General features: G+C 35.2%; 1 protein-coding gene across 2 annotated transcripts in view; it reads right to left on the bottom strand.

Moving 5' to 3' along the window:
- Positions 1–23368, bottom strand: part of LRRK2 (leucine rich repeat kinase 2) — a 131930-nt gene that overhangs the window by 42532 nt on the left and 66030 nt on the right. For both annotated transcript variants that reach the window (XM_059185642.1, XM_059185643.1), the window contains exons 28-38: positions 22725–22906; positions 19933–20162; positions 19371–19498; positions 17616–17834; positions 13564–13765; positions 12380–12468; positions 6224–6411; positions 5111–5265; positions 3758–3904; positions 3423–3614; positions 1878–2024 (exon numbers count right to left, since the gene is read on the bottom strand). In XM_059185642.1, coding sequence (XP_059041625.1) covers positions 1878–2024; positions 3423–3614; positions 3758–3904; positions 5111–5265; positions 6224–6411; positions 12380–12468; positions 13564–13765; positions 17616–17834; positions 19371–19498; positions 19933–20162; positions 22725–22906 — 1879 coding nt within the window. The remainder of the gene's footprint in view (positions 1–1877; positions 2025–3422; positions 3615–3757; positions 3905–5110; positions 5266–6223; positions 6412–12379; positions 12469–13563; positions 13766–17615; positions 17835–19370; positions 19499–19932; positions 20163–22724; positions 22907–23368) is intronic.

Raw genomic sequence — 23368 nt, forward strand, 5'->3', positions numbered from 1 at the left:
ACCTCAGCATAAAAACACAGGGAAGTCTGTTTATAAAATGTTTTTAGAAGGATATATCTCATTTGTTTAGATCACTGATTCTCAGCTAGGATGCTGTTGCTCCCTTATCCCTACCCTCTACCTTTTGCAATGTCTGGAGACATGTTGACTGTCTTACCTGGGGATGGGGGTGGTGTGAGGATCTACCACTGACATCTAGTGGGCAAAGGCCAAGGCTGCTTCTAAACATCATAGAATGAGGGACAGCTCCCATAACAAAGAATCAATCAGTCTGAGACAGCAATAGTGCAGAGTTTCAGAAACCCTGATCTAAATTGTAAATGAACATGGAATGTATGGATTTATAGGACATAAGACTAGAGAATGGGAGTACTTATATAAAAACTTTCCTCTCTGTAATGAATGGAATACAGAACACAGAGGTGGTCAAAGGTAAAAACTTCCAGTTATAAGAGAAATAACCCCAGGGGTGGAATATACAGCATGATGACTATAGTTAACTCTGCTATGTAATATATATTGAAAGTTGTTAAGAGACTTAATCCTGTAAGAACTCAACACCAATAATTTTTTTTCTTTTATATCTATATGGGATCATCAATTTTAACTACATTCATTGTGGTAATCATTTCATGATAAATGTAGAGTCAAATCATTTCCTGTATACCTTAAACTTACAGTGCTGTATCTAAATTATATCAATAAAACTGAAAAAAAAACCCACAGTGCTTCAAAAATGAATTTTGTAAACATTTCTACATTGTTCAAAAATTGTTCAAAAAAATATCCATTCATATGAAACACATTGTATGCACTAATAAGAGATATTTGGGGGAGCTTTGTCTGATAGCTTGAGACCCCTTCAGAGAAAAACTACAGTGTGCCTGGTGCTTTCCTATACCCTTGGGAATCACAAGTCAAGTTGGGTATTGGTTAAGATCTAGGATTTGGCATTGACATTTCAGTATTTTGTGTTAACCCAAAGCATTCAAATTCATTCTAAATTTCTCAGCTGATATGAAGAATAAAGGTACAAGGCAGTTTCTTTACCTTTACATGTCATGTCCCAAAATTTGATATTCTTTATTAATGATTTTAATATACTGGCAGATATATTTTAGGCATTCTTTCTGTGGAAATTTAATTAAAATTAAATGTATATAGATATAACAATGAATATTCCACAAAGTAAATCCAGAGCTGTCTTCAAATACTTTACATTAACTCAACCCCATGCTCTTCATGGCTCCCAGTGGCTTTCAAGAAGGCTTAGAACCTGAGTATATCACTGATGTAATAATGCTTCTCAATTTTTCATCCCAAACTGCTTTTTATGAATATTTTTATGAGAATTCACGCTTGTTATCCTGAGGAACAAAACTGCTCTTATGACTACATCAAGGTGTTCTTCCTTTACTTATTCTGTCTTTTCAAGACTGAAAAATGATGACATTACAACAACTGAAAATCTCCTTAACTGCCTCCCTCATTTCCAGCACTTAAGGCCAATGTAAGGATGTGTTTCACAAACGTGTGCTTCCACAGCAGCCCCATCCTTATCTCGAACCTCATCCCTAAGAATGTGTAAAAACCACTATGGTGAGTGCTGTAAAGTGTGTAAAGCTGGCGATTCAGAGACCTGTACCCCTGGGGCTAATAATACATTATATGTTAATAAAAATAAAAAATTTAAGAAAAAAGGAATGTGTGCAAAGCAAATTCCTTGTCATTACTTTTAAATAGATCATTCTGGAAAAAAAACATTATAACGAATATACGAAGACACTACAAACTATGACAATATAGTTGAATATTTTCTAGGTTATAAGGAAAAATTATATCCTAATTTTAATTCTTAAACCAACAAATATAGTTACCTAAGAGAAACTCAGGAGCTTGTTCAAATTCCAATTCATCATTATTCAACATAATATTTCTAGGCAGGTCAGCCAAAATTAAGTCAGGAGCAATTTGAGATATTGGAATGGTGAGCCTTGGTTGATCTGGATTTACTAGAAGGTCTCCTGAGAAGTACATAAAACACTTTTTAAGAATAAACTTTTAAGGAAGTACATAAGTTTGTACAAAAATAATCACATTTACTACAATTTCTAATCACTCTTTTAGGTTTTCTTACCAATCTTATTTTTCTCTAGAAAACCTAAGAAAGTTTTAAAGGTTTGATTAATAGCTATCTACTTAGAATGTTAAAAACTTATTCCTAGGTTCAGTCATTAGAAACTAGAATTCAGAACTGCCTAGGACTGACATCTGTCTAGGAAATAATCTATTCTGTACTTAAACCACATTCGTGAGGGCACTTATCACATGGTTAACAAGTTGCTAAGTTTTTCTATGTATTAGCCCATTTTTTTTATGCAAGTATAATTAACATACAGTGTTATATTAGTTTCAGGTGTACAATATAATGATTCAACACTTCACTACGTTTCTCAGAGCTCATCATGATACGTGTACTCTTACTCCCCTGCACTTATTTCACACATCTCCCAACCCACCTCCCCTTCTGGTAATTACCAGTTTGTTCTCTGTATTTGAGTCTGGGTTTTTTGTGCCTCCTTTTTTTTTTTTTTCTTCTTCCTTTGTTTGTTCTGTCTTTTTAAGTCCCACAAAGAGTGAAATCATATGGTATTTGTCTTTGTTTGTCTGACTCATTGCACTTAACATTATACTCCCTAGTTCCGTCCATGTTGTAACAAATGGCAAGATCTCCTTCTTTTTTATGACCAAGTAATATTCATCTATCAGTGGACATTTGGGTTGCTCAACATCGCTAGTCATCAGGGAAATGTAAATCAAAACCACAATGAGGTATCACTTTACACCTGTCAGAATGACTACAATCAAAACCAAAAAATAAAAATGTTGGCAGGAATGTGAAATGAAAAGAATCCTCATGTGCTGCTGTTGGTGGGAATGCAAACTGGTGCAGCCACTGTGGAAAACAGTGTGGAATTTCTTTGAAAAATTAAAAATAGAAACACCATGTGATTCTGTTATTCCACTACTGAGTATTTACCCAATGAAAATGAAAACACTAATTCAAAAAGATATATGCACCCCTATGTTTACTGCAGCAATATTTATAATAGCCAAATTCTGGAAGCATGCAACTTCTATTTTAATCCTCATAACAATTCTATGAGGTAGGTTTTAGTATTCCTATTCACAGATGATAAGTTGCTCAGTAAGCCAATACTCAAACTCTCAAACCAAAAATGTTGTGAATCTAGAATACAAATGTTTTCTTGGTAACAAATATAATCCATCTTTGTCAGCTGTCACTCTAATTGAATATAGTATTCCCTAACTCATATGAGAATAATTTTTACATTTATTACAAAACTCCATAAATATTGAAAATATCAGTTAAAAACATTAAAAAGTTCTATCAACACTACCTTCTTCTGCTTTCTTCATCAAGTCATCAAGTAAGATTTTTTGATGTTCTTCACCATCATTAAAACTATATAATGCCCATTTCTTCAACAGAGTTTCTCCTTCACCACAGATATCAATCTCCAGTAGTCCAGGAAACCATTCTTCCATGAGAGAATCAATGTGGTCCACAACTTGGCCCAGAAGAATACAGCCTACATAATCCAAAGGACAGCTCATCAACACCCCCTCTGAACCATATTCTGTTTCAAAGCTGGAAACTACAGTTTGGGGTTTTTTTTTCAATGTTTAAATTTCTTTAGTGACATAATTCAAAGTTTTGAATTAATTTCCTTACCTTTTCTACAAGAAGGAACTGTAATTTTTAAGAAACTCTCAGGATGATTGTCTAAGACTTCAGATCCTACCAGACAATAAGCTTCAGGAGACCAATTCAAGTAGATGCCTTGTCGCCAGTACATTCTGTTTGGACGAAGTGCTCGTTCTGAAAGTTTAAATGGACCCAAATGTATCCATTAATTATAAACTACTCCATAAATTAAAGGAGCAGAAAAACCACTGAACATGCCAAAAGTAACTAATAGAGATATATTTGTTTTGAAACAAAGTGCTGGAATTGTTAATGATGCAAGCACCCATCCATATCTATTACATATGAAATTAAGTATTTTAGCCTTAATTTTGCAAGGAAATAAACAAATAGTAACCCAAGAGAGAGTTCAGGCTCATGATGTTTAATAGTTTAGTATGCTTAATAGAAGAAAAAGAATCATAAATAAGCTCTCATAACTTTCAATATTTTTTTCTAAAAGCAAGAAAGAGTGAGAGTGGTAGGTGGGAAGGGGCAGAGAGAGAGAGAGAGAATCTTAAGCAGGCTTGATCTCAAAACCCTGAGGTCATGACCTGAGCTGAAACTAAACCAGACGCTTAAAGAACTGAGCCACCCAAACACCCCAAACTCTGATAACTTTAAAAAACTCTTAAAAGGAGGTTAGTTGTCACAATAAAATCATAACTTCCTGAATATTTTGTTTTAATGCAATGTAACTACCTATATTAATTGCAAGATAAGGTTTATTTCAAAATACAGTAACGCCCACATAATGCTGATTTAAACCCCCAAAATGATATTTTCCCTTCGGAACACTAAGATCTCTCTTTCTTCCAGAAGAAAGAGCTAGCATTATAAACACTCATTTTTATTCTATTTTGTAAGTCACTCAAGGAATCGTGCAGAAGAGAACTATTAAAGTCTCTGCATTTGAATGGTCTGAATGGTCACAACCTATTAAGTAAAACTCCCTGGATTTGCAGTGATAGTCACTTCTAGCTTTCCTTATTGTGTGTGTGTGTGTTTCTACATCAATTACTCCTATAATCTTACCTTCTAAAATTGTTGCTTCTACTCTACTTTGCCTTGGAAAGCAAGATATTCCTACTTATTATAAATGTGCTAAAATAAAAACAAATAGGCTTTGAGTGAGGACTTGAGAAATTTCCTCTCGACAAACTGCATCTATGTATGTGAGTCTCTGTGTCTTTCTTTATCTTGGCTACTCCAAAGTTTTATGAGCTTATTTTCTGATTTTCAGTGGCCTTGCAAATAAGTAAGCTCTGTGAAAATGACATGACAATTTTAATATGCTTTTCCCCTAACTTTTCAAATAGTAAGTCTTCATTAAATACGTACCTCTTCCTGAAAGCATGTAAGGTGAAATTTCAAGTAATCGATTGATTAACCTGGACCAAAATCCCATTGGAAAATAAGGCATTTCATAGAGTCGAATGATGATTTCAGAGTTCTCACAATGGGGAAGCTCTATCACAGGCCTGTGGTCAGACAAACTAAAGAGAAAAGGACATCAGCACTATATAGCTTCACAGAACACCCAACCACGTTAAGCAAAGTGTTTTACTCCCTAAAATCAATGAACTCAAGATAAATATTCTAGGCAATTGCACTTTTTTATAATGTTCTTTTGCTATATGCCCTTCCTTCTTCAAAAATTCAGTGGCTACTCAACCAATTCAAATGCATGCTCAGATGCAGGAATTTTTTTCAGCAAACTTATTTACACTAATAAATAATTATAATTAGTTACACATAGGTAAGTTTTAAGGGATTATACAAAACTTGAAAAAAATGCATGTCCTATGAAAAGCACATGTGTATTTTTAGTATATTCAATTTTTAGAATTGGATAGCATCTACCAATCAATGCAATTTGTACTTTTCAAGGTCATACACCTTATAACATTTCCCAGCAATAAGAAAATATAAAGCAACAAGAAAATTTTCTATAATACAGGATTAGAACTTAGGCCTTCATTGTATGACTGCTTTCCTCAGAAAATTCACTGCCATAAATTCTCCGAAGAAAACTCACTGTCTTCCCAGAACATGTCTACACTTGATCTTAGCCAAAAGGCCAAGAAGTGATTCCCCCAGAACCTGTGTAATATAACTCTCTCGGCTGCCATGTAAGGACAGACATGAACAAATACACACACACACTAATCACTATCTCCCTTTCTTAAGTAATTAAAGCAGTGCTTAACCAAATAGTAATTACATACATAAAACAAGTCATCTACTCTACTTTAAAAATGTCAAATATAGTGTTTTCATTAAAAGTAAATGCTACATTTCAGTAGAAAGTATACACAGGAAACAAAAACATTAGTACACTTACTATAAACCAAAGTTATTTTGACAATTAAAACGTATAATAGCCGGTGGGGTATAATACCCTTATAGCCGGTGGGGTATTAAGGGTAACGGAATTTTTAAGTTTAAGTTTACCTGCTTGGAACCAGCAAATATTCTTCTCCTATTGGCAAGGCAATCTGGAATTTTTCTAGAAGTTTAAAGTACTGTGACATGTAGTTCTTCGGAAATCTCTTTTTCTTTGAAAGAAATTTTTCCACATCTCTACGTGAAATGATTCCTTTAGGATGTTTAGGATAGCCTTCCACTTTCACTGTCAAAATCTGAAAGATTTAAACTTGTAAAAAATCACTAGAATTTCTTTTCTGAAAATTTTCAAAAATAAATTTATTTATTTATTTATTTTAGAGACAGAGTATGTGCTGGAGTAGGGGGAGGGGCAGAGGGAGAAGGAACAGGGAAGCACATTCCCTGCTGAGCGTAAAGCCCAGCATGGAGCTCAGGGCTCAGGGCTGGATCCCAGGAACCAATACCATAACCTGAGCTGAAACCACTAAACGATGAAGCCACTCAGGTGCCCCTATATTCTGAAAAGTTTTGAATTCAAAGCATTTTGTATCTCTTTGCTTGGTGAAAGTGATCAGAACAATTTTAATGTTGTCAGGTATAACACAGGACCTAATTTCTCTACTAGCTGCCATGCCACCTGGAAGCCCAGTGGAGCAATCACTCCTCCACAAAAGATACATTAAATTAAGAGAATGAATTCAAATCCAAAATTAGAGAGAGCCTCTGAAGTCAATGAAACTTAAGCTTTCCCAGCTCTAATTAACAGATCAATCCAACACCCCCCCATCCTTATTATAGTCTCATCCACAATATATTCAAAGGGAAATTATCTTCCAGACTGTGTTCTCACTATAGGTTTGCCATAGAAATGTTACTTTACATTTACAGAATAGAAAATGGTTTCTATCAATGAGAAGGGAGGTAGTATAGTAGAGTCTATTAGTGATTCTCAAACAAAGCTGGCCTCCACTTGGAGTCGTGATCCATAGGTCTGGCATGAAGCTTGAGAATCTGTTTTTTTGTTTGTTTGTTTGTTTTTTAAGATTTGGAAGCTTTTTTTTTTTTTTTAAAGATTTTATTATTTATTTGACAGACAGAGATCACAAGTAGGCAGAGAGGCAGGCGTGGGGGGCGGCGGTGGGAAGCAGGCTCCCTGCTGAGCAGAGAGCCCAATGAGGAGCTTGATCCCAGGAACCTGGGATCATGACCTGAGCCAAATGCAGAGGCTTTAACCCACTGAGCCACCCAGGCGCCCAGAGAATCTGTTTTATTTAAGAAGAAATTCAGATGATACTACCATAGAGACCATAGAATCAGCTTTGAGCATAATCATAGCAGCTAAAGTATAAATTCAGAAGAACCCAGGTTCAAATCCAGGTTCTAGTACTAGCTGTGTTATCCGGAGAAAGGTATATAATTTCCTTAAGCCACAGTTTCAATCAGATAACAAAAGTGACTGTCCCTTAGATTGCCATGACCCTGAAATAAGACAAGTGAGTCATGCAAGGTGACAGGACAATTTTTAGCATATGATAAGCCCTCATATGTTAGCCACAACTATCCATATATTCTTATTCATTTTATTTAGCCAAATTAACTTTTTTTCTTTTCTATTTTTTGATTAACATATAATGTATTATTTGTTTCAGGGGTACAGGTCTGTGAATCATCAGTCTTACACAATTCACAGCACTTATCATAGCACATACCCTCCCCAATGTCCATCACCTTTTAAAAAGGCTTGTGATTGGGTGCCTGGGTGGCTCAGTGGCTGAGCGACTGCCTTCAGCTCAGGTCATGATCCCAGACTTCCAGGATTGAGTCCCACATCAGGCTCCCAGCTCCCTGGGGAGTCTGCTTCTCCCTCTGACCTTCTCTCTCATGCTCTCTCTCACTTATTCTCTCTCAAATAAATAAATAAAATCTTAAAAAAATATTTTAAAAGGCTCGTGCTTAATTTCTTTAGATTTTTAACATGTAAGGGATACTTCAATAGGAGCATACATTATGCATTTTATCATGCAGTTGGGTGAAATATTGGATTGTAAAATCCTTAGGCCCAAAGGCTTCTCTCCCTCATCTTTGTATCTCTATTTGGTATATACAATGTTTATTGAATCAATGAATGCATGACTGGCTGAACATAATTGTGTCTAATGATAATATATAAATGGGTCATTAAATAATAAAAACTGCACTTTGGGACCTCTCCCATATTGTGCACTTTATAGCCCAGGACATTCTTATAATTTAGGTGGTAAAGAAAATTGTTTGCTGTTCTGGCATTTTTAGAGTCGCTAAGACCTTGTCTGACAATTCACACTCTATTCCCAACCATACTTTATATTTTCTTTATAGCACTCTACCACCTGACATTTTAAGTGTTTATTTATTGGTTATTTCCTCCCAGCTGAATGTCAAGTCCGTGAATGCAGGAGCCTTGTTTTCTCTATGCTTACAGCCCCAACAGCAGAACAATATCTAGAACATTGCAGGTATCAAACCAATTGCTGGATGACAGAATTGGGGGAAAATAAAGTTTGGAGCACTTTATCCTGGGGTCAGTTTTATAGGTACTGGAGTCAAACTACTTAGTTTGACTACTTCCTAACTCTACTTCTTTCTAAATATGTAACTTTGGATAAATTATTTCACTTCTCTGCCCATCAATTTCTTCATCTTCAAGATGAAGACTAATATAATACTATTTAAAAGAGTTGCTCTGAGAATTACATGAGAAAATGTTTGAACAGTGCACAAGTAACACTTATATGTTAGCCATTATGGCATACCTCTTCTAATTTGTTTTATTTAGGCACATTGACTTCATTTGTAAAATTTTTTAAAATTTATTTATTTAAGTAATGTTTACACCCAACATGGGGCTTGAACTCACAACGCCAAAAATCAAAAACTGTACACTCTTCTGACGGAGCCAGCCACGAGCCCCTAGACATATTGATTTTAAAATAGAGGTTTGTGTTGGATTGTTTTTAGTAGACCTATTGTATGCTACCACTATTTGTAGTAAATAGTATCCAAAGACGGACACGTGAATTTTTTCTCTCCCTACATATGCATGGTGTTTGATCCTTCAAGAAAAGAAATCCAGGGGCGCCTGGGTAGCTCGTGGGTTAAAGCCTCTGCCTTCGGCTCAGGTCATGATCTCAGGGTCCTGGGATCGAGTCCCGCATCGGGCTCTATGCTCAGCAGGGAGCCTGCTTCCTCCTCTCTCTCTCTCTGCCTCTCTGCCTACTTGTGATCTCTGTCTGTCAAATAAATAAAATAAAATCTTAAAAAAAAAAAAAAGAAAGAAATCCATTCATTTCTCTTCCTCTTGAATCTGGATGGGCTTTCTGGTTATTCTCATCTCTAGAATGTGGCAGAAGTGACATTTTAAGTGTCAAATTTTGAAAGGACTGGTCATATGAAAGGAATGGGCATATGGTCATATGGAGGAGAACCAATACACCAAAAGTGTGAGTGTAGCTCTCTTGGGCATTCCCACCTGGCTCAACGAAGCAAGCCAACCTTAATGCCATGTGGAGCAGAACCGCACAGCTGAGCACAGCCAACCCAGAGAACAGTGAGAAACAAGAAAATATTGATGTTTTACTCCAAGTTAACTTGTTTTCTCTAAGTTTTGGGGTATCTTGTTACATAGCAGTAAAAAACTGAAACATTATCTTAATTTTATCACCTTTGAAAGAACTCATATTCCTTCAGCCTAGTAACTTACAATACTAATCTATGCCCTTATGCAAAGAAAGAAATTTTTCCAAATTCCTCACCCAAGGTTTTGTCAAGATTAAACTGCTATGCAAACTCTTTCTTTAATGTTCCACCTGATTAATTCAATAAGTCCCTTTCATCTCTCTTTTGTCACATGGTTAAATGAGTTTTGCAAACTTCCCTGTGCAGTAATGAAAACTTTTTTAATAAGTTTAGTGAACCAATAGTCTGGGGCACAGAAAGGGTGAGTAGGCTCATTAGAGCTTCTGCACCATGAAATTGTTTCTTTCCTTGCCTCGATGATTCATGGTAGTGAACACCTGTATTTATTTTTTCTGATGGGTGTCAGACCAGACATTCTTGTCTTCAGTTGACCATAGTTTTCATTCTCTTTAAGTCTTGGTGAAAATAACATTATATTTTAATGTATCAGTATAAATAAAAATGATGGTATTTATTAAATTAATAAGAAATTTAGATTATTATTCTACTGACTCTTTAGATTTATCTTTCAATGTAACTTTGAAGTATTCAAATTCTTGACTTAATTTTTACTTAAATTATATTTATAGTATAACTATGCTAATACGAACTTTCATGAAGTTTCAACTTAATTACCCCATGAATCCTCAGGGATTTTACTGTGGTTATGGTGGAAGGTTGCTTTTGTTAAAAGATGGTGATTCTGATGCAAACCAGTTCTTTATTCTACTGAATCAGATATGCCCCCTGCATTATCCATATCTATGCAACTTTAAATATTCCCAATTCCCATGGAAGCACATCACTTTTTAGTGTAACTTTAGCCTTTTCTTGACTATATAGACTTTAGTTATTTTCCAAAACAGTGTGCCATTTAGGACAACAAAATCCTCAGGGTATATTTTAAACTCCCTTTCCTGTACAGAACACACCCACCTACACATATTTTTTATTTAGCTCTGTACCTGGCACACTTTCCAAAACTATATGGATGCATCCTTATAATTTTGAAGGGTTTTTTTAATTTCTTAAAATAATTTATTTAATTACCAAGTAACTCAAACATAAAATTAGCTACCATTTACTTCTCACTTACAGTGAGTTAGGGAAGCAATACAGAAAATAATACTGTAACTATCTTTATGGTATGAGGGAAGAAACAAAGGCTTAAAATATTAATAAATGTCACAAAATTAGGAAAGATATAGAAAAAATTTGAACACAGGTCATGCTGACTCCAGAGCTTGTGGTCTTGACCACTTTACCAGCTTCATTCCCATTTACCAAATGAGTGGAATCGCACTCCTCATGGCATATGTGCAAAAGGAAGAAAACCTACTTTAAAAATATCTGCCAAAATAATCACTACTGTCATGTTACAATTGCCACTTCCAGCAATGTTTCAATATGCTCTCAAGGTCCATGAAATAGGACTTAGCCCAAAATAAGTTCCCCCTCCAAAATACTTTCCTTTTTTTCCCCTTAGACAAAATTTAGGAACCATCATTCAAAATTATCTGAAGGAATTTTAATTACTGTGTGGTTTAATTAGAAGAGATTATTTTAATCCAAAAAAGTAGAATTATTTTAGAGATTCAGGGAGTCACGTTAAAAACTGTAAATTATGCTCACAAACAAAATGGTTGCCAGTGAGTAAACATGCTAGACACAGCCTCCCCAGCTCTCTTCAGTTCATGATTAAGCTAGATGCAGCTGTTCTCAACCAGGGGGATTTTGCACCCTCACCAATATTTGGCAATATCCGGACACATTTGGGGCAATACTACTGGCATCAAGGTGGTAGAGACCAAAGATAACTGCTAATCATCCTACAATGTACAACACATAATTATCTGGCCCAAAATTTCAATAGTAATGACACTGAGAAACACTGAGCTAGGATATTCTGCTTGAATGGATTTCTATGGCAACTATAGAGATGGGTTATGATAACTAATTAAATAAACTCATTGGTAATTGATTTATCATTGGCAGAAGAAATTTTTTTTCAACATAAATATAAATGGAGAAAGGACAGCCATAACCATCACCATCCAGCTTCCAAAACTGTGAGCAATTTTGAGCTTATAGTCCACTCAAGAGGGAAAACTCCCCTCCATGTTATCTAGTTAAAGGTTTTATGCTCATCAATCCAATTTTCTTAAGTATATTTGCCCCCAAGGATTTTCATAGAGCTTCCATTCAACTGACTATACCAATAACCAAACCAAAGTGTCATCAGGGTCTAGAAAAGCACTGTGGAACACAGTGATACAACATCTGTCTGTAAGTCATAAACAAAGATATAGAAGTGAATCCTCAATCATCTTCCCTTCTTCCATGAAGCTCTACTTAATGCAGTCTTCTAAATGAATTGTTCTACAGTATTCTACACGTACAGGATTTTCTACCTTAACTGAGTACAAAATCTATAATGCTCAGTGCTCTTCAATCATTGTGCTTCTCTTCAATCATTACCCCCATGCCACAAAAATACCAGACACCAACCTGTGCCATGACTTTACAAAGCCACTTGGGTTCCACAAAATATAAGTCACTTAACTGCAATGCTGGGTCTTGAAAATGAAGAAGGACCCCTGTAGTAAAAAAATCAAACAATGTAACATGGAATCTACAATACACAAATAGCAAGGGGCTTTAGAGAGACTCTAGTCCAACTTCCTTATTTTACAGATGAGGAAATCTCAGCAGTTAGTGGAAGAGTTGAGACTAGAACCTGGGCATCCCAGTTCCCGGGCTCTAAAGTACAAATATTATAAGGTATTTTTAACTAGATAAAATGATCACATATAAGCAAATTAGAGACAATGGCATGCATTGTCTTGCATATATTTACAAATAATAAAAAAAATTCACAGAATCTTTTAGCTTTCTAAGTATATTCTACAAAGATACCTTATTTTCAAATATAGCTAAGAAACACAGAAGAGTGCAGAAAGCTACTGGTTTAAGAATGATAAGAGAAAAAAAACAGATTATAATCCATGCAAAGATTCATTTTTCACACAACAGAATCTACGGATTAAAAGAAGCTTCTTGGTCAATGACTCTAGTATTACAAACCAACTCACACATTCTAGCAAGGTCATATGGATCAAGTAACCATATAGCACAGAAGCTGGGCTGAGTGTTTTCTTCTGTGAGATCATGCTGACTATGTGCAATGCAACAGGCAAGATCTGCCATTCAAAAGATCCATTCTTTCAGGCAACCATCGATATTCTAAGTGCCCCATTAGACCACCCCAATAATAATCCCCTTTATAGTATACAAATGAATTATAAAGGGAATATACAAATCCCCTTTATAGTATACAAATGACTCCACACACACGAAACTCAATTGACACTACAAAAGGATTCAGCTCATGCTCGGGGTCTCAAAGCTCCTGAATAGATAAGTCAATGTCTAGAACCCACATGTTTTAACTGCTGCTCAGACACCCTTCCCACTACTGCCCTTGATAGCTTCTAAATGTTTTCTCTACAGTACAGCATATGAAAATGCAACATGATTGCACATGATGACCTTTCAAAAGGAAAAAGTTGATGATCAAAGAATCTTATGGATATTCTGTTAAGTTTTGTATATAAATTCTTTACAAGGCTCAGATACATTTGTATAAATGACTACAGTGGAGCTTTGAAGAAATATGTAACAAACCCACAAACCTGATTCATTTAGGAAGTGAACTGCATGAGGAAGCTCATTTTCATCCAACTGCAGCTGATTTTCTTTTACGAGTTGTAATAATCGTTTCCGGTCGATTACAGGAAATTCAATTGGCACATTTTTACGCTCTGATAAAATGATTTTCTCAAGTTCTACATAGCAGTCTGGAATCAGCTGCCCAACAACAGGCTGATCTCGGATCTGTGTAATTACAAATGACAAGCTGTAAAAATCCATTTTACTCCTGTATTTGTCAGATGGTTGGTAAATTCAGTGCTAATAGTTGTTAAGGAAGTGATATACTATTTAGAAATATATTTTTTAATAAAATCAAAATGTGATGTGAAACTATTTAAACTGTGAAAAATAAAATGATATTAAAATAAGAAAAATGTAAACACAGAAGCCAATTTAGAAAGAACTATCAAACAAAATAATATTGAAATATTTAACTATCCAGAAAACCCATGACAAAACCCAGGATTAATTACTAACCATAAATTAAGGATTTGCTATTTTCTAATACATTAGACATATATGTAATAGAGATGCTAGCATTAGAAGTGAGTAAGTATTACAAAACTTTGGGGCCTTATTAGATGAATATATCTATGCCATAAGGTAAAAATATTAAATTTTGTGCTTGTTATTTGCAAAATGTTGCATTATTGGAATGTATATTTCAACAGAGATAGACATGAAGTCTCCTCACCCAAGCTATGCTTTTTCATGGCACTTCAAACTTGGGAAAATAACTCATCTTAACACAAATGATTTTGACACAAGAAGATGATTTTTGGGGGTCTGTTACACTTGTAATCTAATCATTGTTTACTAACTGAAATATATAAAATTTTTTTAAAGAATGACTTTTAGACCATAATTTCTATAATAAAAAAATATTTTCCAAACTTTTCCCCCCCAAAAATCTGATTTTAAATAGAAATCCAACTGTTAACAACAGTAACTAAAATTCCTCTGAAAACCACCAGGTGGCAAACTCTCCCTGTTTCTCAACCCAGGTATATATTCTTGTATTCTTTTTACCTGACAATTTCTAAATTCTTTAACTTATTATAAACAGAAATTGGGTTTTATTACACATTCACATGCAGATTTTAGGTGCTCTTTTTCTACTCATAACTGAACCTTAAGGAGCTTTACTCATAGCAGCCATACTATTATTTACATATTCCCCTCCAGTCATTCGAAAAATTGTTTTCATGTATCCAGTGCCCCAGCAAATTAAATATAATTCCACTAATCTCCACTTTTCATTTTCCCTCTCTTCATCATTTATAAATTAAGATAAAATAGAACTTCATATTGAAGGTAGTGTTTTAAACCAAGAAAGAAAATCTACATGTAGAAGTAAACAAGGGTTCTCACAGAAAGCAAATTACATAGCAAAGGGATGAATTTTATAGGGCTGAGTTATGGGGCCAACAGAGGATCCTGCTCTGCTAATGGGCTGGACAAGATTGAAAGGGATAATGTTGGCATAGAATTGTGTTTTGTCCTACTTCTCCTTTTAGCTTGATTAGAGGGTCACCAAGAGCCAAAAAAGAAAAAAAATATATTCTAGAGTTTGCATAAACGCATGTTAATAAGGGTGAGACAGGGAAAGATTAGAGAAGAGCCAAGACAGAAGAAGAAAATGAAAAACAAATGACAGGGAAAAAAAAAATCTCTAATGGCTTAAAAAAAGCTGCTATTTGATTACACATTGAAGCATGTCAGGGAGGAAAGAATATTCAAGTTCTGGCAGGTTCATTGGTTCTGAATGTTTCTCAAAGAGCCAGTATTCTGCAAAGCAATCAGATAGATTTTCAAACTAAAATGCCAGAATGCTGCAACCACTAGCAATATGCATCTTTCTTCAGATAATGCGACCATTTCTCAAAGCATTCATTTTACTGCCTTGTGTCAGCTTCAGAATTCATTAACAACTGCAGCAAGAAAACTGGTCTTATTGATCACTAGTGGTAACTTGCTATCATGCTAAAGCGCTACTAGTCCAGTCAGATGAACTAACCAGTTTATCCATACTTCAACTAAACTAACCATACTTTATTTGTTTCAACTAAATTCAGGCTTTTTCAAAACAAACTATTCTTTTTGTTTTGAAGAAGTCTCTTTAAAAATGATATATGTGCCAACATATATAATAAAATATATAACAATTATATATATAATAAATATATACTAAAAATAGAAGCTATTAAAATATTACAAGTGACAATAAAGTTCTGGAAGTACTGGTATAGTCTGAGAAGAAAACTGCCTGGGTAGAGAGACTCTTTAATTGGATGCAATTTTGTGCATCTGTGTATTTTGTGTAATATTTTTTGTATAATATTTTGCATTTCTTAAAAGTCACATTGGGGCGCCTGGGTGGCTCAGTGGGCTAAGCCGCTGCCTTCGGCTCGGGTCGTGATCTCAGGGTCCTGGGATCGAGCCCTGCATCGGGCTCTCTGCTCAGCGGGGAACCTGCTTCCTCCTCTCTCTCTGCCTGCCTCTCTGCCTACTTGTGATCTATCTCTGTCAAGTAAATAAATAAAATCTTTAAAAAAAAAAAGTCACATTAATCTCTACTCTCTAATCATATGTCCAACAAGAGAGCAGGAAAATCTGCAAATAAATACTATGTCATTCTTCTTACATAAGATGCCATTAGTGACTGTGATAAATGTGTTGAAAGATACAAACATGCAAATTCTCTTGCCGGGCACCACAAAGACCAACACATTTATAAATGGCCCATTAGGTTTTAGACAGTAGCATAATCTGTGAAAATGGAATAAAAATAAGCTAACTGGCCAACACATTATAACCAGGGTGACCACATAATTTATCATCCAAATTGGAATGCTTTTGAGAACGTAGTGGGACACTATTAATTATGCTGGGAATGCCCAGGCAAAACAGGACCCTCGTTATAAGCCATGGCCTTGATCATTAGTGCTAATGAGCTAAACCAACAGGGACTAACTGTGAAACTCACCACCGGGTTTGGCGTATTGAACTGTGTGAGGAATTTTCAGTGCAGTTTATACCATGGTATCTGTAGAACTCTGGAAAAATTTATTTTTCCTGAAAGTTTTAAAAATGAGTATTCTCCCCAATAACCAATTTATGTGTGTTTTAAGAACCTACGGACACATTTGGCTTACTAGAACTTTAGAAATCAAAACATAATTTCTGAAATAGAAAATCCAGTTTATATGAACTAAAAAATTGTTTAGACATTGTTGAAAATCAAATTCTTGATCTTGGCAACCCTAGAAAAGAGGCATCTCACAATATGGAGGGAAGAAAAATATGTGGAATGGGCATCACAGTGACAAGAGACTCAAAGGAGCAGCACAGAAGATGAAGAGGCACATAAAAGAGGAGCTCCAAGGGCGCCTGGGTGGCTCAGTCATTAAGTGTCTGCCTTCAGCTCTGGTCATGAGATCAGACCCTGGGATCGAGCCCACATCAGGTGGGAAGGCTGCTTCTCCCTCTCCCATTCCCCCTGCTTGTATTCCCTCTCTTGCTGTGTTTCTCTCTGTCAAATAAACAAACAAAATCTTAAAAAAAAAAAAAAAAAAAAAAAAAACCTAAACTAAAAACAAAAAAACAGGAACTCCAAAAGGAAGGAGCAAGTGGAGAACAACAAAAACAGAAGAGGAAAGATTGTCTCAAGACCCCTAATATCCACTTGTATTTGACTGAATCATCATCACAAAAAGCTGTGAGAGAAAGGGCATCAGAAACGTTCTCAGATGCTCTCAGAAACATTCTCTCAGTCTCTCAGACATTCTTAGTTTCCTTCAGGATCCTCTAATTATTTTTATTCCCATTTCTATGCATTTGAAATAAGGAATGGCATAAGTAAGCAACTTTAAAATTGGAGTGATTTAATAATGTTAACATCTATGACAGAACCCACTATTTTAAGATAGCTGTTCTTTTCTCAACACTTCTGACATCTCTAAACAGTTGGGTAACATGGCAGTTAAACAATTAAATGTATCCACCTGTCTGCAGTAGGCATTAACCACATTACCTTGAAATTAAGACTCTCATTGATGATGGTTTTCCGAAGCTTTGCCAAAGCATCCGATTCCTCAGTGGCATTCACAAAGTGGTAATCCCTTATTGCAGGAAACCCTCGCTTGTTCAAGAGTTCCTTGGTGATTTTACTTATGCAGGCTTTGCGCTGCTTTTCATCAGAAACATCCAAATGTGTGCCAACAAGAATCACAGGGGAAGAAGAAGCACGAGCCTACAGGAAAAGATACAGAATACTCTTGTGTTTGCTTCAAAATCAAGGCTGCTTACTGTTCTGTTCATAGTCACTTTTTAGGAAATTCAGTAGAGTGGAACTAAGAAAAGACGTCAAAAAGAAACTGTCAACTATCTTTCCATCCTTAAATCTAGGGGGAAGGTGGACCTTAAGACATTTCAAAGTCATTCTTATGCCCCTTCTTATTCCAAGTTTTACCACTTTTCAGGCAGCTGATATAACAGTAATAGTCTATTCTTCTTTTCTTTTATGCCTTTAAAATGGGTTATTCTGTAAGTGTACTTTGGACTTCTAAATAAAATAAGCATTTAATAAACCCAAGACTGTACCAAAGCAACATAATATGGTTTATATTTTTCACCTCCTTAGCTGTATAAATTCAATCTCCTACATTCAATTTGAAGTCATTCAGTTTGTCGTCCACATGGAAAACAACACAAAAAGGCACTAAAGCAAGTACAATGGCCACTATAATATTCACTTACTTTAGCTAGTTATGACAAAAAAAAGGAAGTTAGAAAATTACCAAAATGATAAACTGAGCTGTAGGCAGCCAAAGTATCTGCTAAAATGTCCTGACACAAACCTTGTCAAGGATGTGATTCACAAAAGAGCCCCCTGAAGCTCATTCAAAGAGCATCACTCACTCTTACTTTATCCCAGTTCTGAAACCTGTACTACATCAAGAAGAGCTAAAAGCATGACAGCAAGGGACAAAGTGGAAAAATTACAAAAATAGATGCCAAATATAAGAGCATACTAGGCTCGTATCATTTAAAAGTACAAGATTTGGGTGCCTGGGTGGCTCAGTTGGTTAAGCCACTGCCTTTGGCTCAGGTCATGACCCTGGAGTCCCGGGCTTGAGTCCCACATCGGGGTCCCCACAGAGCAGGGAGTCTGCTTCTCCCTCTGCCCACCCCCACCTCTCATGCTTTCTCCCTCTCTCAAATAAATAGAATCTTAAAAAAAAAAAAAGTGTAAGATTTGAAGTAATTGATACTACACATGCCAGTGAGATGACAATGCGTGGATTGCTTTTGCTTAGTATATTTTATTTTAAATTAGAGAAGTTCATACTCATTTAAGAAATAAATTGATCAGGGGCACCTGAGTGGCTCAGTCAGTTAAGCTTCTGACTCTTGATTTCAGCTCAGGTCATGATCTCAGGGTCTTTGAGCATGAAGCCTGCTTCTTACAACTCTCTCTCTCACCCTTTCCCTCTGCCCCTCCTCCATTGAAAATATAATAAAATAATAAAAAATAGCTTTAACATATATATTTTCAACTCTTATAGGTTAAAGGTTTTTAAGTATCTATAACATTTACCAATAAGGAACACACTATTTTCATGTCACAACCTAATTACACTAAAAATTCTCCAACTCAAAATTTTAGTGCTTCTAACTTTATTCTTAAAAAACTGAGGAGACTGAAGCAACTGCTTGTCCAAAACAAATCACCTTTCACACACACAAAAAAACTATTTTCTACTTTCAAATAGTGAGAACAGATGACCTTTATATTGAAGAGCCAAGGTTTCATGGCGTCCACTTCAGCCTGCCCTTTGCTAAGGTCATAGACAGCAAGGTAGAGGGCTCGCTGGGTCATGAAGTGGGGATGAGTACTGTAGAATTCCTCACGACCTAAAGAAAGATTGGAGACTTTTTCTTAGCCTTACAAACAAGAGGCAAGTATCCCTTAAAAAAAATTTTTTTTAGGTGATAATATCTTCTACTTAGCATACAAAAAAAGAGAGAAACAGCCAACAGACACTACATACGTAGAGGACTACACTAGGTTTTCACTCAGGATTGACAACTGTTAGCCTGTGTGTCAAGTACCAACCAAATATTTAAGCTTCAGCTGACTCCTACTGGTTCCTAACGTTTCCCTCCATGGAATTCATGCTGGTGGCAAGGGTAAATTTAGAAGTAAAGAGCTTTGGAATAATTCTATAGCATCTACCAGGTCTCTTTGCAGTACCTACTAGCTCTTTTGCAGGATAAAATCTCTGCTTTTAAATCCCTGTCCAAAATAAAAGATAAATATGAGTAAAAGATTCTAGCAAAATAAATACCTGCAAAATCCCACACATTCAGAATGAGGTCCTTCTTCCCTTTGCCTCTAATTTGGATAGGCCAGTCTTTCACATCTATACCAACTGTGGCGCTCTGCACCCCAAGATCTGACTTCTTGGTTTTTGTCAGTTGCTGCAATAAGGTGGTTTTACCACTCCCAGTATTTCCCACAATCATAAGCTTCATTCGGTTATAGGGCACAGCCTTTTTTAACCGCTGTTGAAGAAACCTGGTATTTGAAAATACAAAAATGAAATAATAAAATGCTTAACAGTGTACTTAAGACATAGGTGAATTCTTAAGCATTAAAATCTTTAAAATACCAGACTATTCTAAAACAGAGCATGCAAAAGACTACACAGCTTATGTACCTAACAAGGTATATGTCTTTCAACACACATTAATGCATCTATTATGTTAGCGATGTCCGTGTGGTTGATGATTGGTAGGTAACAATATCAAATATGATGACATGTTACATTATCACCAGAAATAATCGAAACATGTTTGCAATACTAATTAGGATGCTGAAAATTATGGACTAATTAGCATTATATATGTGTGTGTGCATACATATACATATATATGAGATATATCTATATATGAGTTTCTTTAAATAACACAAATGAAACCCTAAAAATTAGAAGGTCCAAAATTTTACAAAGGACAAAATTTTACATATGACAGAGAAGCAAAATAGAGTATATATGCATACTATTACACTAAACTTTGATAGTGAGGTCATATTGGGTATATGTGTCTATGTGTGTCATATATTCTTATATGACATAGATAATGTATCTATTTACATATATTATGTATGCATGTATGTAATGGAAATGGAGACTGGGAACATATTGGTTATATTATAAATTATACATGTACACTATTAAACTATCAGCAAATAATATGATATTTTTCCTAAGAATCTTAATGAAAACACAACTGAAACTAATCAGAAGTGCTACAGGTGGCTAACAAAACCATTTTAAATACTAGATTTTAAATTTAAAAATATACTGGCTATAGAAAGATATATTCTTAACTATGTTAAAATGCTGCTACAATCTAAAATTAGAGAAGAAACTAAATCATATGTGAATTTTAGGGAATATAGACTGATCCATTCTCATAACTAATAAGACTCTGACCAACATTCCTGAGGATCTGAATAAAAGACACAATTACTTTTCATAATTTGTTTGATGCTTTAGAAAATACAACCTGACAAATCAGATACTGTCTGCTATTACTGAAATCATTGTCACATACCACTTAAGTTCTGTTTGAAATAATTTTTTCACATACAACTTAAGTTCTGTTTGCATTATCAATAAGCAAGAATATCAATAGTTCAACTGTCTATTTACTAAGAATTCAGCATTCTTTGAAAAAGTCATTCTTTAAAAAAGCAACTGATCAGGGCACTCGGGTGGCTCAGTTGTTTAAACGTCTGCCTTTGGCTCAGGTCATGATCGTAGGGTCCTGGGACAGACCTCCACATTGGGCTCCCTGCTCCTCCCTCTCCTTATGCTGCTCCCCCTGCTTGTGCACTCGCTCTCTCTCTCTTTCTCTCTCTCAATCTCTGTCCAAAAAAATAAATAAAATCTTTAAAAAAAAAATGATGCCTACAATTTCTAAACCACTCCAGGTCTCTCCCTTCTAAAAATGTTAAACACATTTAAAAGTAGATTATAGTGGCTTGATAATATAGCACATCATACTGAAAAGTAGTTCTACAAATTCTTACCAAATAGTGAACCAATTTTAATTTGAATATCTGTCCAGTTTCAGAGGGGAAAATCATGGGAAACAATTAGGTAGGATGAAAGGCAGTCAGATTTAGCATAGCTGGTGACAGTCTTTCTTTTCAAATTAAATCAACCCTGGGGGACAGAAAAGCAAATCTTTCCTCATAAAAGGAGATGAAAAGTTAAATGTATTTAAGAAAATTTAAACAGAAGAGAATTAGGTAACTATGTAGTTCACTGGTAATTCATTTATTCTCAATTGTATGCCAGGCTCTGCGTTAGGTGCCAAGAATCAAACTATGAATGAACATAGCCATGATCCCTGTCTTGTTGGATATTTTAGTCAAGTCAGGGATATATTAAGAGGTGATAACTGAGTTGAAACCTGTAAGATAATATAAATAGGAGTAATTCTATAGAAATGGGAAAAGACAGTTTTACAGGTAGGTACCAATAATATTGACATGCTCAAAAGGTAACAGAGAGTGAAATAAAGTCCATTACCAAAGGTATTTGAAGTACATCAAGTGTAAAGATCAGCAACAGTGATACCTGAGAAGTTTTGGTTTCAAAAATGGTCAGGGTTAGTAGATGACTCATCCTCACATGCAAAATCAAAGTTAGTAATTTTATATCATTTAAGTATCTATAATGCTTTAAGATATAATAGACATGATAACTATTTGCTATATGAAATGGAGCTTGAGAAGTTATTGGGCTCTATTATTCTCTGTTATACTCGTTAGAACGTATATTTATAACAAGACACCAAATAATTTCCTTTTATAGTCACTTCTATGACAAGCATGATCAGGAGGAGAAGCCACTCTCTCAACAGTAGCGTGGCTAGAAGAAAATGAAAATCTCTGTAGAGGCACCACATAAACCCATTTATTAAACAAAAGGCAAGTGACACACGGTATATTACCATTAAACAGTACCATACTATTATTTCCTAAACTGTAACTACATTCTCATAGAAGTGATAGAAAAAATCTGAAACAAATTTAATTTAAAAAATGGAAATAAAATTATCTAACCTTATGATGTCTTTGGCTTTACATCCTATATGTTTAAAATCAAAATTAAGCCGTAGTTCATCCAAAGGAAGATCCCATATTTTGCTTAACTTCCCCATTTCATTAGGAAAGGATCTCAGCTCCAAATTGTAACTGACATCAAGGGAGGTCAGGTTTTCGAGACAGCCAATCTCAGGAGGAATCTTAATGAAATAAAAAAGGGCAAATCCAGTTGGTAGGAAAGAAGAAATGCGTGCTGCAAGAAACCAGATACTTCCTAGGAGAAAAGAAAGGCTCAGAGAGCCTATCAGCAAATTGTATAACCTTTCAGCAGAGTTCTAAAACTTTCCAAAGGCTTGTCATAGTTTTCAATATAATTATTCGAAGACGTAAGTGTAAAGGACTTACCCAAAACAATCCAAGTCACTTATTTATAATCTTAAAAGACCTGTCCTATCTTGGTATCATATTTCATCTCCTTATGACATTAAAAGTAAAGAAGTTCTTTATATTTACCTAAATCTAATCAGTAGTGACTTCAGTCTGCTCCTTTTACACTATATTCTTCACAAAAGCTATAAAGTTCTAGTCATAAACTTACAGGCAACTTAACATTCTTAAAATACAACTGAATGTTTATACTTTCGGTGGCCTTGTAATAGGAG

Source organism: Mustela lutreola, chromosome 8 (genome assembly GCF_030435805.1).
Source record: "Mustela lutreola isolate mMusLut2 chromosome 8, mMusLut2.pri, whole genome shotgun sequence".
NCBI lineage: Eukaryota > Metazoa > Chordata > Mammalia > Carnivora > Mustelidae > Mustela > Mustela lutreola.